The sequence below is a fragment of the Letharia columbiana genome, assembly GCF_014066305.1.
Source record: "Letharia columbiana isolate WasteWater2 chromosome Unknown Sc0000006_s0, whole genome shotgun sequence".
NCBI classification, from domain to species: domain Eukaryota; kingdom Fungi; phylum Ascomycota; class Lecanoromycetes; order Lecanorales; family Parmeliaceae; genus Letharia; species Letharia columbiana.
Genome location: NW_023501042.1, coordinates 227,079 through 244,344, shown reverse-complemented (window position 1 = coordinate 244,344; position 17,266 = coordinate 227,079). Strand labels below are relative to the sequence as shown.

Here is a 17,266-nt window from a genome sequence, read left to right as displayed (position 1 = left end):
TCACGGATATTATTGAACGTCGGGCGGTTTCGAGGTGGATGTGCTCGTGGAGGGCAGGCGGTCGTTGTTGTTGCGTCTCGGAAGCTGACCCGCGGGCCTCTTGGTTACGGCGATCGTCAGGGGAAGAGAGGGCTCCTTCGAGATAAGACTGAGATCATCCTTTGTTTTTTCAGCGCACAGGGAAATGGGTAAGGTCCGACGGCATCGGTTTCCTAAACGAGGGTTTGTATATCGTCATTATCACTCGCATCGCCTCGGTAAGGCGTCCTTCTTCGTGGCCATTGCATCATCATCATCATCATCATCAGGATCATCAGGGGGAGCAAATACCCATGAAGTAGACTTCCTCATGGTGCGGGAACGCCGGTCTCGTGGGCAAATGACCCATCAATAGCAGGCAGGTACCTTGCGGAATATGCGTTGTGTTGTGGGAAGCAAAGTAGTTTGAAACCATATCAACTCCTACTAACAAGGAAATCTGACGCCAATGGATTTTTACATCGAAAAACAGGACCAGGGCCGATGTGCGTTTTATCACATCGGAAAATGCCTCCACACGGCACATATCTTACCGACCGTTACATTTTTTGGACCACCTTTGCCACACCAACCGCGCCACTATGCACCTACAACTCATCATGCTCACTGCCGTCATCCGCACCATCCGAATCGGTGACGGCGGTCTTCACAGCCTCAGCGGCGTCACTTGCCGCGCTCTTCGCCGTCTCGGTTGCCGCCCTTGCTGCCTCACCCATACCTTCAGCCAAAGGAGCCTCAGTATCATCGCCTGTCTCATTCTTGCCCTCAAATGCATCCACCTTGTATTTGCCATTCTCCTTGATAAATTCGGCTAGATCTTCGATGGTGCGAGAACCGGAGTAGGTGATCGGTTCCTCCTTGCCACCAGCGGGGAAGAGTTTGATGGTTGGGAAACCTTGGATCTCGTCGGGGACATCGTTGGCTGTGGCGTCAACTTTGGCGATGGTGACTTGGGCGCTGGCGGGGTACATGGCGGCAAGTTCTTCATATTTAGGGGCCAAGCTATAGAGAAATAATTAGACTCCAAACGTCTGAAGCATGCCATCGAAGGTACTCTTACGCTTTGCAGTGACCGCACCAGGGGGCGTAGAACTCGAGAAGAACATCGTTGTCGTTGTCCAAAATGATCTCCTTGTAGTTGTTGGCCACGACGACCTGAACAGGGCCCTCTTGCTTCTCTGGAACAGGCTCAGACTTGACGCTGGGGTCGACGTTGCCATCAACGAAGTTCTGGACGAATGCGCCAACATCGTCATGTGTAAGCTTCTTGTCCTGGTCATAGGGAAACTTCTGGTTCTTGAGGGTCTCCTGAATAGCAAAGGCGGGCCATTTGCCGTCTTCGAGGTTCAGGTTACCAGCGTGTGCACCGAAAGACTTGGCGTCAATGGTGGCGAAGCTGATGACCCCCTTGTGCTTTTGTGCGAGAGGCTTGAGCTCAGCGGCCAGTTCAGCGCGCTCCTCTGGGGTTTCCGCGAATATGTAGGCTAGTGGGATGCCAGCCTAGGCATGTGTTAGCATGGCTCAATCTTCGGTTGTGTAGGTGAACATACCGCCATGTAGCCAGCATATGTCTCAGGACCGACTTCGCCTACCAACGGCATGGCTGAAGTCTTGGTGAATTTGGTGATGGCTTCCTTGTCAAACTTCTGCTCAAAAATGTCCTTGCCCTCGTCAAACGATTTGTAGAGAACAACAGATGGGAATTTGACACCCTCGGCTTCGGCCAACTTGGCGTCATTAGAGGCTCCAAAGAGGTGATCGTCTCTCATGGTCTCGGCGACTTCGCTGAAAGTGGTATTCGAGGTCTTGTCGCCAGCTTCAAAGAAAGCAACCACCACGACCTGGTCTGCGGTTTTGAATTCCTCGAATGTTTCTGGTGTGAGGACTGATACTGCAGGGAGGGCTTGCTTGGTCATGTAGGAGATGATACTAGATATAGCGGTTAGCGAGGAAGCCCTGAAGATTGGCAGCATACTACTTACGCAGGCGCCTTTCTTTGCCCTGAGTAGGAGCTCACGTTGTCCGGGCCTCGGAAGACCTTGACAGTTGGGTAGCCTTCAACGCCATATTCTTTACATAAGTCGGCTTCTTCTGTGCAGTCAACCTTGACCAAGGCGATGTCCTTCTCTTTGAGTGTCGTTGCGGCCTCCTCGTATTCTGGGGCCAATGCTTTGCAGTGGCCACACCATGGTGCGAAAAACTCTGCTAAAACAAGGTCATGGCTCTTGACGAAGTCTGTAAATGTATCTGTCTTGAGGTCATGGACGTCAGAAGCTGATGCTACCGCAGCAGCTCCTACAAGCCCGAGAGCTACACTCTTGAAGTTCCTCATGATTATTGTATGTTTTTAAAATGAAAGTGATGCCTTATGTTGCAGGCTTGAATGAAGTGGTGTGTTTGTATTTTGAGGAGAGAAGAGGACAGAGATAGAGAGATGTTGTCGATGTGTCCCTATGGATTCGTAAGGTTTCAAAAGGGCCATCTGGCAACTAAAGTAGACTTCGCCGCAGGACCCTAACAGTAAGCACGTGACATTTATATACGAGCGTCGCAGATTTAAGTCTAAGTCCTCTCGTCAATTTCGAGAGACTCGGACGTCATTGCTGAGCACTATTGCTTTTCCATCTCAACTATGTCACTTCTACTCATGGTCGTGATTCATGGAGCGTTTAAGTCGTTGTCTGCAAGTACGCTGATGAGCAAGTGCTATGCTGTTACGGTGGCATATTATCAGCCTTCCAGTCTGCCGGGTTATACGTCTTTTCAGTATGCTTTTGCAGCCTGATCGATGCCGACGAGGCTGTGGACCTTCGATCATTCAGCTTAAAGTCTGAGGCTTTCTCCGCATCATAAGTGAGGTCATTGACCTGCTGATACGGGGCAGCCAATCTGCTCCTGCAGTCCGGCAGCAGACGAGGTCTGACACTCTGAGTAATTCAAACGCCTCCATGGGCATCTGTGCAATCCCGATCGTTCTATGCACGATCTGTCAAAAGCTCCTGGCTAAAGCTTGCCATAAAGAGTTACCCTGGATCGGGCAGATTTGCTGCGGGCTGGGTTATGTGTTGATTGTACTCGCCATTCTTGTCTGCAGTCCGTTCGTCTACAATCTCCTCCCAATACTTTTGTGCCCACTTCTCTGCTCCTCAGCGGGACGACAACGGTTCAAACTGATTTACAAGAATGCTGCAGTGGTGCCATTCAAGATCCTCTGGTTTTATCATCTACGTTGCAAACGGCAGGCTCAAGAGATAGCTTTTGAGAGGGAAAAGCCCCGCCCTCTTCCTCTACAGCTCAGACGCCGACTCAGCCAGGCGCCGTATTGTGCAGAAACTCAATTAGGCGCTTCGTTTTTCACTAAACTTCCGTTCGAAATACGACTCAAGATTTACAAAGAGGTCATTGTAGGCGATGGCTCACATGTCCATGTTGTGGTGCACAGCACAATGAGGAATCCGGATGGCGTGTTTGACGCACGCGCCAATGCCAGTGCCATGAGGGCTGGCAAGATTCGTGGCTACCACTGTGATCATGCTTTTGACAGAGTTGTCTCCAGTGCCCCTGCTTGGCATCTCGTTGATGTGGCTGAAGCAGAGGTTGTTTACGCGGGGTACAATGTGATTGCGCGAACGCATTTCTCCAACAGCTTCCCAAAAAATCGTGGCTGGGGCCCCGTGACTCTTGTCAAATGCTGTAAGCAAATGTACTTAGAAGCCATCGATCTATTATATAGTAAGCGTCGCAGCCTTCCGTCTAGGATCTCAGATGCGAGGAGCTAATATCTCCAGGTCTGCAAATTTTCTCATTTGCGTCACTGACACCGCCACCGTTCTTCATGCAGAGCGTACTTCCCCATCGTCTTGCCCAAATCAGAAGCATTCAACTATGCTACAACCAAATCACCATGTCCAGTCCGTGTCCGAGCGGCGGAAATGATCGACGCGCTGCTCTACACGCACACCGAATGCAGAAATGTGCCGCTTGTAATCTACTTACTTGGTCCAAATTGATCAAGCAGACTTTGAAAGGATTGCGTACAATCGAGGCTTTCATCTACCTTGGAAGTACGTTTACGATGCCCACACCCGATGCTCCATGGATAACCCGCCTTCTTGAAATGCAGTGTGGAACGAACGGATTGCGAGAACTCAAAATCAACGTTTTGCCAGGTCCTTGGATGAATGTGACAGCTCATCCAGACGGTTTCCTTGCAAACGCTGCTCGATTGGATTTGCTGCTACAAAGCATGATCAAGAACGGCGCTGAGAACCATAGGCATAGAAAGCAAGACATCACCTAAGGCACGGCAATGTATGCCTAACACCTGGACAGCTACCTTGTCTCCGCTTAGGTCTGCCACACCGTGCTTTCAGTCCTGACATTCTTGTACAGCAAGTAGGAATAAATGTGCCCGAAGAACAGACGCAAGCGGCTGGGTCCTCTTAGATCCTTGCACTGGATATTTCTAGAGCAAAGATCTTTCAAAGATCATGGAGTTGCCCTCCTTTCCACAGGCTTTACAGCTCGGACGCCTTTCAAGTACAGAAACCATAAGCTATATCCACCTTAAACTTGTCAATTTTGGAGCTGTTCGGGTGTCAAAAATCATTGATAGTGGGGCCCGATTCCGAAATCTATCGCGCTCTATTCCAATCGACGCGAATTATACTCTCTAGATCCTGAACTACCTTTTCAAAAATGATCCCAATCTTTGCTCTGGTCCACAATCCGGTTATCTTCATCAGTATCTTTATTTGAACATGAATCCTTCCCCAAGCGGGACTCCGTCTACAGCAATCTCGATAATCACTTCCGTGAACCTCCTCTGCTGTAACAAATACCCAGGAATCTGTCCTACGCTCAGGATGACCCACTGGTACTCCAAGGATGGTGTTCTGACCGCAGGAGCCCGAGGATGACCCAGGAATCCAATCGTTGTGTCTTCATCGTCTGGAGAAATCTGGAATCCGACCACTCGATCAGTGCTTGGAAACTGAGCAATATATTCCAAAGTCGCAAAAATTGCGACGAAGACTTCCGTGATACCAAGCATTTCCCCAACCTGGGTCACCGATACTGTCAGATGCTGGTCGTTCAATGGATTTCTGACGTCCGATTTGCTCAAGTCTTGCGTAAATTCTACCGTGGCGTTGCGAATGGACATCTTTTCTGACCGCGCTGTGAGGCCCAGAGTATCATTGCTTCCAGCAATACTTAATTGCCTCCCTTTCATCCAAATTCTGCATACCAGGATCCCGTCCCAGTATGCACCGATCACGAGGTCCCGGAAACTCTGGTGGCTGATCATCCACCTTATTCCTTTCCATACACCCCACAACAGATACCGCGCTTCTATCCCTTGCCCTGGCGCCATCGTCATAGGCACGACTACGACCTCGGGATAGCCAGGATCCATGTAATTTCGAGGGCGAATTGACTCCGTGAAGTTTTCGAGTGCTAGCTCCATCATGGCGTTGGCTGCGTTCATGAGGCATGATGTAGCCGAGAGCCTTGCTTGCCCCTGTCGGTAATCGGTAGTGAAGCGGGGGTCTATGTCTCCCAATCTTGCCGCGTTGGTGAGATTGTAGTGAAAGCCGGTTTGGTTGATCCCATCGGATGGCGGGACGACAGCCGCAGCAATGGTCGCGGCAAAGCTGAAAAGTATTGAAAAGATCATGACCTATAAGTGTAGCGTGTTCCCATACGATTACCTAGTCTGACTATTGATTCCTAGTATATAGCAGGGATGACTCTAACAGCTGGTCAAAGGGGGTTTTGGATCGGCGAAGGGGAGTGTTTCACATTTTGCGCGCAAAACACAGCCTCATCGCGCTTGTATGTGTACAAGCGACTGACAGAGCCGACTGACAGCGGGTCGGATATCGCAGTAGTCAGTTACGATACTTAAGATGGAAGATCCCGTGCGAAAGAGTTGCAGATCTTCGATTTCGATGGCTCAGATATGCGAGCGAGCGCTCTACTTTGGAATGAAGCGTCCGCACACCACTTCAAGGAGTCGAAACTTGTCCAGGATTTTTTTTTGTCAAGAAACACCTGTCAATGCCATATTTGGAGGACTGGCGAATCATTGCTTCGCGCGGTTTTCATTCGAGAGGTGCAGCCGTAGTCTCACATGTGCCCGGAGACGTTCAATGTTGCGGAATGTCAGCAGGGTTATGGTGTTGTTTGAGAAGGCATTCGGTATGATAAGCAAGGGAAGGGGGAAAGAAGCGGACAGGGTACCAATCATCATGGTCGAACGAGCGTAGGATGACTGATGCGAAGGATGTGCTTCTGCGTGACTTGGTGGTTTGCTTGTTTGAGTATATGGCGAACAGAGCGAGCGACATTTGATATTTGAGATATAGCGCCCACCGTTGTCATCTTTCGAGAAAGACCGAACATATAGAACATGTACCTTTCAATTTCAGGCCGTAAATCCAAACGAAAGGGACAAATTGCATCAAAGTTTTCAACGGCGCACACAAATCCCCTCCCTTCCCACTACGCCGTCTCCTGCGCCTCCATCCTCTGCGCCACACTCCCTTTCCTCCACGTCGCGCGCTCATCCTTCTTCGTGACAGCCTTGCTCTCCCCCCCGACCTTCCCCCACCCGCCACCCCCAGGCGTACACACCACGATCCTCTCCCCCTTCTCCATCGCCGCCGTGTTCTTGCCCCCAAGATTGATCCACCGATCCTCCCACTCCTCCCTATCGTCGCCACGTCCCCCCTTGCGCACATGCCGCACCCAGTAGTTGATGCCGCAGGCGGCGTCCTCGCCGCCGGACAGCCCGTACGGGTGGTAGACGCGCCGCTCGCTGAGGATGCTGACTTGGACCGGGATGCGGAATTCGATGTCGCGGACGACGCCGTCGCCGCCGCGGTGCTGGCCCTTGCCGCCGCTGCCGGCGCGCAGGCTGAATTGCCGCAGCGTGACCGGGTAGCGGCGCTCGAAGACTTCGGCGTCGGTGATGCGCGTGTTGGTCATGTGCGTGTGCACGCCGTTGGTGCCGTGCCAGGTGGGACCGGCGCCGGAGCCGCCGGCGATGGTCTCGTAGTAGCCGAAGCCTTTGGTCGGGGAGGACGAGGTGGAGAGGTTGCCGCCGAAGCCGAAGGTGAGGTTGTTGCAGTCGCCTTGGGAGGCGGCGCAGGCGGTGAAGGCGAGCAGGATGACGTCGGTGACGCGCTGGGATGTGAGGACGTTGCCGCCCACGACGGCAGCTTTGTCGGAGGGCGAGAGGAAGGATTTCTTTGGTATGAGCACTTTGATTGGTTTGAGGCAGCCTTGGTTCAGCGGGATGTCGTCTTCGATCAGACTACGCAGACAGTAGATTATGGCGGAGTAGGTGACTGCTTCGGGGGCGTTGGTGTTGCCGTAGACTTCTGGGCCGGTGCCGGCGAAGTCGAAGATTGCTTCGCCTTTTCCGGGGTCGATGGTGATCTTGAGTTTGATTGGGCTACCGTCGTCCATGTAGTCGGTAGCTGTCAGATCCTGGCCTTCGAATCTCTTGCTGACGTCCTTGAGGAGATTGCGAACGCTTAGCTCAGCATTATCTTGGATGTTACGCATGTAGAACTGGACGACTTCCTCTCCATAGTCTTCTATCAGTGCGCTGATCAGGTTGATACCTTTCTGGTTGGCGGCGATCTGCGCTTTTAGATCGTTGAGGTTATCCGCCAGGCATCGTGTTCCGCTGCAATCTGGATATTGTGCTGGCTCATCGTAGAGTAACTCGGTTATCCTTTTTTCGTTGAATTTGCCCTCGGATACAAGCTTTTCTGACTTGATGGCCGCTCCTTCTTGGAACAGTTCTCGAGAGTGTGGAGGCATTGAACCGGGCAGTATACCGCCAATATCTGCATGATGAGCTCGAGATGCGACGTAGAAGATGATGTCCTCGCCATTGAAAGCTGGAGTGACGACTGTGATATCTGGTAAATGAGTACCGCCAAATTCTGGGTGGTTCGACACGATAACATCTCCCGGCTTCAGCTTGCCTTTCCATATTTCTGCTTGGGTCGTGACACAGGTCGACATGCTTCCGAGATGGACGGGTAGATGAGGCGCTGCAGTACGTTAGATAAAGGGCAGTGATACTGCATTGATGAGAAGGTTCTTACCGTTCGCAACAAGGCCACCTGTAGAGTCGAACAAAGCACACGAGTAATCCAGTCTTTCCTTGACATTGGTACTGACACTAGTCTTCTGTAACGCCCGACCCATCTGTTCCGCAATAGCCATGAAACGATGGGCAAAGATACTTAGCATAACGGGATCAACTTCTTTGGCATTGACTGTCTTATTTTGACCTTCTGTTTTTCCAATGTCAATCACGACGTGTGTTTCAATGACCAAGGCAGTCGCTCCAGGTGTAACGACAATGGTTTGAGTACCATCAGCCAGTATTGCGGGCCCTTGAACTCGATCGCCCATGTCAAGATCTTCAAGTTTGTAGATTGGAGTTTCTTGGCGTCCTCCTTCGAAGTAGACCTTGGATACACCGTATCGTTTTCCTTCGCCCAAATCCTTCGGTTTTATGTCCTTCAGCTGCATGTCGACTGTCCTCTCCAATCCCTCGAAGCTCTTACCGATGCCTCTGGCGCGAACATCGTCCACTATGATGTCACGATCCGGTAGCGTAAAACCAAATTCCTGTTCGTGCTGCTTGACGAATGCCTTCCCAAACGCCCAGTCATTGCCACCGAAGTCTTTCTTTGCCTCTTCTTCACTGGGTTTCACTATCATTAGAGCGGACTCCGTGCCTCTGTATCTCATATTTAGGTACTCCTCGAAGACTATGCTGTCATCAGAGAAGCCTTGGTCTCGAAGTTTTGCGGTCGATTTCTCTTTCAAGTCGTGCATCGTCTTCTTCAGTTCGTCCACCACCTCTCCTTCATCAGACCAAGTCTTAGAGTCTGGTACCTGGCTCTCATCTACAACATCCGCCAACGCCATCCCATAGGCGGATAGCACTGAGGAGTACCGATGGACAAGAATTTGCTTGATGCCAAGACTTTCGGCAATCGCAACTGCATGCTGACCACCTGCACCTCCGAAGGTAGCCAGTCGATGTTGCGAAGTATCGTATCCTTTAGCTTCGGTCAGCGACCTGATTGGCCTAGTCATCGTCTCATTAGCTATTTTAATGAACCCATAAGCGACTTCATCCGGACTCATCTCCTTCTCCTTGTCGTTTCCAGCAATCTCTTTGTTAATGTCTTCAGTCAATTTCTTGAAGAGCTTCTCGCTGGCAATCGCTTCTAGGCCTTGATCTTCTGTCTTTCCAAAGATCTTGGGAAAGAAGTCAGGTAGGAGGCGACCCAAGAAAAGGTTGGCATCGGTGACAGTAAGTGGACCTCCCTTTCGATAGCATGCAGGCCCGGGATGTGCTCCTGCAGACTCTGGACCAACCACAAATAGGCCGTTACGGAAGAACAGTCGAGATCCACCACCTGCAGCAACGGTGTTGATGTCGAGCTGCGGTGATTGGATGGTCACACCGGCTGTTGTAGTCTCGAAGACATGCTCATACCTTCCGGAACCATACCGGCTGACATCTGTGCTAGTACCTCCCATATCAAATCCAATGACAGGTGTCCTGGTATTTGAGTCGTAAGAAGTCAGTGCGTAACCTACTACTCCACCCGCTGGACCAGACAAGATTGCTCGTAGGCCAGAGAAAAGATCGACATCAACGAGACCTCCATCCGATTGCATGAACTCGCAGCGTGCTCCCTTAGCACCGCTTTCCTTCTTTACACTTTCTGTGCCTAGGCCACCTTCAAAGCCTGCTTGAAAGCCTGCAATATACTTTTTGATCGCTGGCGTCAGATACGCATCAGCACATGCAGAGGTAGCTCGTGGAACAAGCTTGATCATCGGCATCAATTCGTGGCTCAAGCTGACATGTTCAAAGCCGATCTCTTTGGCCACTTGCCCAACCATCGCCTCATGATCGGGAAAGGTATATCCATGGACAAGGCAAACAGCAATGCTGCGGAAGCCATCATCATAGAGCTTTTGTAGTTGTGATTTGATTGTGTCTTTGGACGGTCTCTTAAGTATCCGGACAGCTTCTCCTGACAGCCCTCGTACGAGACCCTCCTCAGCGGTCGAGTCATCGGTCTTAGTGATGTGCCTCTCCGGGTCTTCTGCGTAATCCTCAAGTGTCACCCTTTCATCAATCTCGACTACCTGTTCGTAAAGGACTTCGGGTTTCCGAATAGCCAGATCGAAGATTTTTGGTCTTGATTGGTTACCGATCTCGAGGCAGTCCTTGAAACCTTTGGTGACGACCATGGCAATCCTTTCACCTTTTCGTTCCAGTAACGCGTTGGTGGCTACAGTAGTACCCATACGGATGCTTTCAATCTTTGAAGTGTCCAAAGGCTCCCCCCTAGGTACTTCCTTTCCAGTGAAGTTGGACAGCATACGCCTGATACCCTCGAGAGGGGCATCATCGTAATTGGACGGGTCTTCCGAAAGGAGTTTGATCACTATGTCATCTTCCATTTTTCCACTCCCGGGGTTTCCCACGCAATCGGTGAATGTACCTCCTCTCTGTCTAGCATTAGTATGATTGTATTGCTGAGTAGTCGATGCGCAATGCAGCTTACATCTATTGCTATGCGGATACCACGGTCTCGAGTGACAGCCATCTTGTTTTATGAGAAGAAGAAATTTACAAGAAGAAGAAGGTCCGCGGAAGGAGATATAGGAGTGATAAAACAGGAGTATTGCAGCAGGGGATGCTGGATGAGAAAGGATTTTCAAAAAAATCGAATTTCATGTGTACAATGTCAGTAGCCTTGGTAGGAGAATCAGTAGAAATTAGGGAGAATGGAATGGATATTTACTTGAGAAAAAGGAAAAAAGAAAAAAGACAGAAGGTGTGCACACCAATGATGCCAAAGTTCAAAAGTCCGTCACTGGTGGCAATGACGCCAAACCTCTCGAGGCAAGTTTACGCGAGTAGAGGGCATAGAACGCCAAGATATGTACGAGTAACGGATCCGACGGGTGGTGCACCTATTGCAAGGCTTTTTTTAGAGGGCTCTCGCAGCATATCAATGACAGGAAACCAAGCATATTGTGACAGCTTCATCTGTCGCCGAAGTCTGTGGACTTGGTAAACATGACTGAGAGGCGAAAGCAGACAGCGTCGCTCTTGGCTCACAACAAGAGCAACTGGCTCCAGAATATTTTCCGCTACCCTGATCGTTTGCGTACGGGTAAAGCGACATTAAAAGGCTTCAGCCTGACCATATTGTATACGACTTTTGTACTGATGTACTCTCGGTACCAGCGTGGCAGTGTTGCATTAGCGCTCGAACTACGAATGCACACTCAATAACAGGGCGTTGACCACATCACGTCGATGATCTTTTGGGGAGAGGCTTAGCACACCACCATTTATTTCATTCTATCAGCATGCGTCGACATTATAATCGATAATTTCGTCTTCTTGAGTTTTCAACTGCAATGCTTTCTCTCGTCCCATGATTCCTGCCTCTGTTGAATTGTTGAAAGTGCTGAGTCAGGCCCAGCATGATTTCTGCCGAATCTCAAGGGGGCCCAAATATCGCCCTCATCACCATAATATGCAGTTGGACATTTTTGGTGGTTGCCTTGCTAGGCGTCAGCCTCCTTATCTGGGCCCGGCGAAACACGAAAATAGGCCTGGGCCTAGACGACTATCTGACCGTTCTTGCCTTGGCGACGACTATCGCCCTTGTAGCGCAGACCACGTGGGCTATCGCGGATGAAGGTCAGGATGATCATGAGGCTGAAATCTCGAGGACAAAATTCGCCGTGGTCGTAAGGGTAGGTCTCTTCGGTCTGGCTCTAAGTTACGTATATTGACACGATAGGCAGTCACTTCTGGTGAATCAGACTCTATGGGGATTGGTAAATTCATTGGTTCGAATCAGCGCTATAATGTTAATCGGGAGGATATTTGGGTGACATGCCCAAAATGAAAATGATCGTACGGTCGCTACTGGTCTTGTCTATCCTCTACGGACTAGTAGTCTTCCTAGAAGTATTCTTGATCTGCCGTCCTATGGCAGTAGACTGGAACGCTCAGACTGATGGTACCTGCGGGGACCAAATTGTATCTTACCTCGTACTCGAGGTACTCGGTCTTCTTCTCGATTTCATTGTTTTGATGGTACCACTACCGTGTATCTGGAGGCTACAGATGGAAAGGGCTAAAAAACTGTTTATTTCAACTCTGCTTTCGGTCGGCGTCTTGTAAGTTATCCTCAATCCTGGACCTAGTACATGTATTGATTGGTAGACAGAGTCTTCATCGTCACTGGGCTACGGATCCAGGCTCTCCGCATGGTCAATGCCCACGACTTCACCTACTCGAAAGGCTACCTTGGTCTGCTCTCTACCTTAGGTGCATCCCTTGGAATCATCTTCTGTTGTGCGCCATTTGTACCATTAATATACAACGCCAATTGCGGAAAGCGTATCTCAAACGCGTGTCAAGGGCTGTCCATATCGACGAGGAAAACGCTGCGGCAGCCTCTGAGACCCTAGATGAGATCTCGCTTCCCATGACCGAAGATAATGCTACTCAGACTCATGACAGAAATATACTCATCGGCGTGTCAACGGTTATTCATATCGACGAGGAAAACGCTGCGGCAGCCTCTGAGACCCCAGATGAGATCTCGCTTCCCGTAATTAGGGATCACACGACTCAGACCGATAGAAGCCTACCATGGCGTGTCAACGGTTATTCATATCGACGAGGAAAACGCGCGGCAGCCTCTGAGGCCCCAGATGAGATTTCGCTTCCCGTAATTGAGGATCACACGACTCAGACTCGTGGTAGAAGCGTACTCAAAAGCGTGTCAAGGGCTGTCCATCAAGGCACCCAATGGTCCAGACGGTCCGTCCAGAAGCCTGGACCGGTCCAATTGAAGCTGTTTTCCCTCCACTTAGTTGAACCGGTCGAGACAAACTTGGACCGTGCGTCGTAATGGTGCAAGGGCCTAAAACCAGAACAATATGTGAGACTCTTAAGGAAGCTTAGGGCCGCCCTCAGACAAAAGTTCGTTCTCGATCAGCCCTATCGCTACTAAAATCATGCCTATGATCCTCAGGTATTCGCCACAAAATACGCTCACAAATCAGACCATCGGACCGATAGTCAAAATCGTCCGTCCAAACACCTTGACCGGTCCATGACCGTCAATCCGAGCCCCTGAATTGCTCCGGTATGTTGGACCAGTGGACCATTAGGGACCAATAATCCGGGCCGTGGGGGCGGACCGTTGGGCGCCTTGCAGTGTCCATATCGACGAAGAAAACGCTGCGCCGGCCTCTGAGACCCCAATTGAGATGTCGCCTCCCATGGCCGAGGATAAAGTATTCAGACTCTTGGCAAAAGGATACGATGGAGCGTGGACGGTTGTGTCGCTAGTGCCGAACCGCCCCCATACGGCGGATTACAAAAGCACCGCACGTTTTGAGAAGTATGGGAGCAAGGGTCGTGTTTGTAATGCGTCAAGATCTCTTGGTCATACTAATCACTCTCACCAATCTCACCTCTGCGTACCACGAACGATCAATGGTGATCATGGTTTTGGCATGTTTCGCTCGATTTGCATCGTAGCTGAGTGGGGCTGGTGCCGCAACACCTGACATAGGTAGCCTGGTTGAGAGGCAACACTCATACACCCAGAAGCATTTGAGTGGTACAAGTCATTCCCGGGTATCGTGCCGCGTTCAAAATCTTACCATCATCACCGTGATACCATGTCAAATACATGCAGATGGCTTGGCATTTCAGGCATGCTCGCTGCCAGACCTACCACAATTGACACTGACACCCCTTTGCATACCAATACGCAAACAATAGCAACGCACATGGGTCCCTCTGCCCCAGTAGCTGCTAGTAGTCTGGGTGCCCGCAGCCAAGGAAACTCCCAAACATCGAACCGAAGTTGTGGGTGTTGCACTCAATGTTGATTACCTGCGCGAGAATTTGATGCATACGCAAGATAAAGATTATTGTCTTGTAACGATGCATTGTCAAGTTTGCAGAGTCGGATGAGTTCGGGAGGGGGAAGTTTCTGCAGCTCCGATCTAGATGAAGAAAAAAAAAGATTGCATGAAGTCCGGGACCATGAGACAGAACACGCCATCCGCTCTCAGTGGGTCTGCCATCTCCCAGATCTCCTTTTTTCCCTCGCTCATCTTCACCCGATCGAGATCTGATGGCGAACTTGGCCTGAGCGGTCGAGCTTCCTCTGGTGTTTTTATATAGATAGACGAGAGTGCCGACGCTGCAGAAGGTGCCGCAAAATTCTTATGTTGCTTGCACATTGGCTTACTTCCAGCACACTGCATGTTCAGAGCCATTTCTCGCGTCAACTACCTTGACCTTGCGAAAGTTACGATGTCCACAGCCCCGTTGGGACCTTTTATGCGTTTTCAGTCTGCGAATAGTCTCTTTACCGCCTGGGGCTTTTGTGACAGGTACTCTACAGCCATGTATGAATATATCTATCTGCCTTGTTCGAGCGCGATCTGAAGTGCTAGGGCAGTCATTCAGTGTCTCCCGAGCTGGCGACAGAAGGAAAGTGCTGGATTTTGGCAAAGCTACTCTGTGGTGATACAGCGTGAGTGTTCAGATTAGACGTGGGTTGATAAATTTTACAGCAGTGAATACTGATAATCGGGGATGTACTCCGTTTTCGCAAAGGGTAAAGAGTTCCCCTCGATCACATGTCTGGAGGAGATGGGTATTTGGGAGGTTCAGAACTCCGGTTCTGGCATCCCCGCGTTGCAAGACTTTGACTCGGAACTCAGATTTAGAGGCTGACAGTAGTGCGAGCAGGCGCAAAAAGCGACTCTACAGGTGGACACAGACAACGATAGATTCATTGTGGACAAATTCCTGTTAGGCTTTCGGACTAATCCGAGATGCCTAGAATCATGCTTGACCTCAGACCCAAGCTTGCACGATTGAAGTGCTAACCAAGACAAATTTCATCAACACGTCCGTAACTCTACCCAAAGAGCTCTCCATAGACCAATGTGAGAATGTAGACTCAATCAATCGCGTGCTGGGGAGCTTGTATTTGTACCAGTTGCATAGTGATAGGCTCTACTATTCCCACAAGCAACGTCAGCTCAAGCATGTCCTTCGTAGCCGCGTTCACATACGTCGTCGTCTGGAAGGCCTCGAGCAATCATCAGAACCCTACGCCATTGGCCATCATTGACAAAGTCGATTGCAGCTGTGTGTAATTTATGTTCTGATTTACCCCATCTTGTATTGCTATCAGTTGCTGCGTTGACAGCGAAACGTTGGCGCCATCGACTTGCTGCGAAACGAGTCGCAATTCTCAACTTTGGTTTTCGCAATTTGTCTAGACGCATCCGGTGGCTGCTTCATCAACTTCTCTTTATTCAGGTATGATGTTCTCATTTACTTCCGGAACCACAAATAATCGGCTGCCTCAGGTGCTTGCTTGTTGCGGAGCCCCTCGTAGAGTTTCCTCAGGAACCTCTGACAATTGTTCCAGAGTAGCGTATATTTGCCAAAATCCTTCATGATACTATCGCCGATACCGTCGATGCCTTCTCTGGTCATGTGCGTCCAGCCGATCAGACCAATATGGAAGCTTCCGTCTTCCGGGTAACCGGTTTCAAGGATGTGCTTCTTGCGGATGTCTAGGTTAAGAAGAATGGGCTTCGAGCGGAAATGGTAACGATTTCCGTCGCGGCCATCCACGGTTTCCGAAAAGTGCATGTCATCTCTTTTCACATTGCCACTCCGGACCTTACAGAGCTCATACTTGGTGAAAGAATTCTCAACGAGGTCGTGCACAATGAAGGCCCAATGAGATAGATCGCCAGCCGTTTGATCGCAGGAGAACCAAACTTGCGAGCCGAGATCGGTTCGCTCTTGTTCTTTTTGGCGCCGGATAATGTCATTACCTGTTCCCAAAAGCCTGCTTTGCAATTTTGCAGCGAGAGGCGGTACGTAATTTCCACCTTAGGGGGGGAGATTTCTTACGAAAGAATTGGTGATATCTTTTGAGGACTGATCTTGCCAGGCCTGCGGGCATAGAGGAGCCGTTTATGAAGACTACTTCAGGACCGAAGCGCCCGAAGTACAGCTCTCATTTCTAGAGGTCATTATAGTATGGCTCGACCTGAGGAAGTCTTTCACGCTCCCGTGCTTGCTAATCAATCTCCCTAAGCATAGGTTGCGACATGGCGAACAAAGAAGTACAGCTGGATCCAAAGACTTTGTAGAGAAATTTTATTCTCTCGAGAAGCACTCAATTTACTGTAAGACTTTGCGAAGCGAGGGGGTAGGTGTGAGTGGCATTTCGCTATCTTCGACGAGGGAACTCAGTGTTGATTGAAGAACGCAGTACTCTAGGACTAGGAAAAAGCCTTTTATAGCCGACGTATTGCACACGACACCTACATATTTGGTATAGCCAGCCGTGCATAGCCTAGACTCTGCCGTGGTGACTCCGCCATTGTGAGCTCATCTTCCACTTTCAAGCGGACGAATCGGAGCATCTTATCTACAAGAATGGGGGGCTACTTGTGACAAGGACACGTTGACTGGATGAAATCTGGCCGCTGTGCTGTGTGATGGAGGGTAGGAATGGCATAAGCAGCGGCAGTGCCGTGTAATGGAGGGTAAAAGCTTGGCATCGTTGCGTGTTCCCCGCCCCATCTCCGTACAAATCTTGGTCATAATGCGCCGACAGGAGATTCCTGATATCTGCACATTTGGGGCGGTAATATGCGACAACTTTGGGGGGCGGGGCCTACCTCGTATAAGTATCCATTGGGGGTCTCGTGGTGGGGGTGTACGGAGGTCGGCACTAAAAGTCCTGAGCATGCAAAAAAAAAAAAGTATAGGGTGTCCTTTTTTTTCTTTTTTTTTTTTTAATTTATTCTTTTTTCCGGTTTTTTTCCCTCTTAAAAATAACTTTTTTTTTTTAATTTTAAATTTTTTTTTTTTTTTTTATATATTTTTTTTTTTTTTTTTTTTTTTTTTTTTTTTTTTTATTTTTTAAACTTTATAAATTTTAAATTTTATATTTATTTTTTATTTTTTTTTTTTTTATTTTTTGGTTTTTTGTTTTTTTTATTTTTATATTTTATTTATATTATTTTTTTTTTTTTTTTTATTTTTTTTTTATTTATTATTAATATTTATATATAATTTTTTTTTAAT

At 49.4% G+C, this 17,266-nt stretch overlaps 6 protein-coding genes across 6 annotated transcripts; 2 read left to right on the top strand and 4 right to left on the bottom strand.

The window, feature by feature from the left end:
* Positions 1–626: 626 nt before the first annotated feature.
* HO173_002783 (uncharacterized protein) lies at positions 627–2,371 on the bottom strand (the record flags this gene model as incomplete). The annotated part of the gene is made up of 4 exons (XM_037304714.1): positions 627–1,041; positions 1,100–1,539; positions 1,590–1,968; positions 2,022–2,371. The coding sequence occupies 4 exons, from the start codon at positions 2,369–2,371 to the stop codon at positions 627–629; spliced, it is 1,584 nt and encodes a 527-aa protein (XP_037168207.1).
* A 1,114-nt stretch (positions 2,372–3,485) lies between these two features.
* Positions 3,486–4,339, top strand: HO173_002782 (uncharacterized protein; the record flags this gene model as incomplete). The annotated part of the gene is made up of 2 exons (XM_037304713.1): positions 3,486–3,732; positions 3,828–4,339. 2 exons carry the CDS (start codon positions 3,486–3,488, stop codon positions 4,337–4,339), a joined length of 759 nt encoding a protein of 252 aa, XP_037168206.1.
* A 450-nt stretch (positions 4,340–4,789) lies between these two features.
* Positions 4,790–5,716, bottom strand: HO173_002781 (uncharacterized protein; the record flags this gene model as incomplete). Its single annotated transcript, XM_037304712.1, has 1 exon — positions 4,790–5,716. One exon carries the CDS (start codon positions 5,714–5,716, stop codon positions 4,790–4,792), a length of 927 nt encoding a protein of 308 aa, XP_037168205.1.
* An 827-nt stretch (positions 5,717–6,543) lies between these two features.
* On the bottom strand, positions 6,544–10,700 carry HO173_002780 (uncharacterized protein; the record flags this gene model as incomplete). Its single annotated transcript, XM_037304711.1, has 3 exons — positions 6,544–8,108; positions 8,163–10,602; positions 10,659–10,700. 3 exons carry the CDS (start codon positions 10,698–10,700, stop codon positions 6,544–6,546), a joined length of 4,047 nt encoding a protein of 1,348 aa, XP_037168204.1.
* Positions 10,701–11,589: 889 nt separating this feature from the next.
* Positions 11,590–13,034, top strand: HO173_002779 (uncharacterized protein; the record flags this gene model as incomplete). The annotated part of the gene is made up of 2 exons (XM_037304710.1): positions 11,590–11,865; positions 12,345–13,034. The coding sequence occupies 2 exons, from the start codon at positions 11,590–11,592 to the stop codon at positions 13,032–13,034; spliced, it is 966 nt and encodes a 321-aa protein (XP_037168203.1).
* Positions 13,035–15,490: 2,456 nt separating this feature from the next.
* HO173_002778 (uncharacterized protein) lies at positions 15,491–16,133 on the bottom strand (the record flags this gene model as incomplete). The annotated part of the gene is made up of 2 exons (XM_037304709.1): positions 15,491–16,002; positions 16,082–16,133. 2 exons carry the CDS (start codon positions 16,131–16,133, stop codon positions 15,491–15,493), a joined length of 564 nt encoding a protein of 187 aa, XP_037168202.1.
* Positions 16,134–17,266: the final 1,133 nt, after the last annotated feature.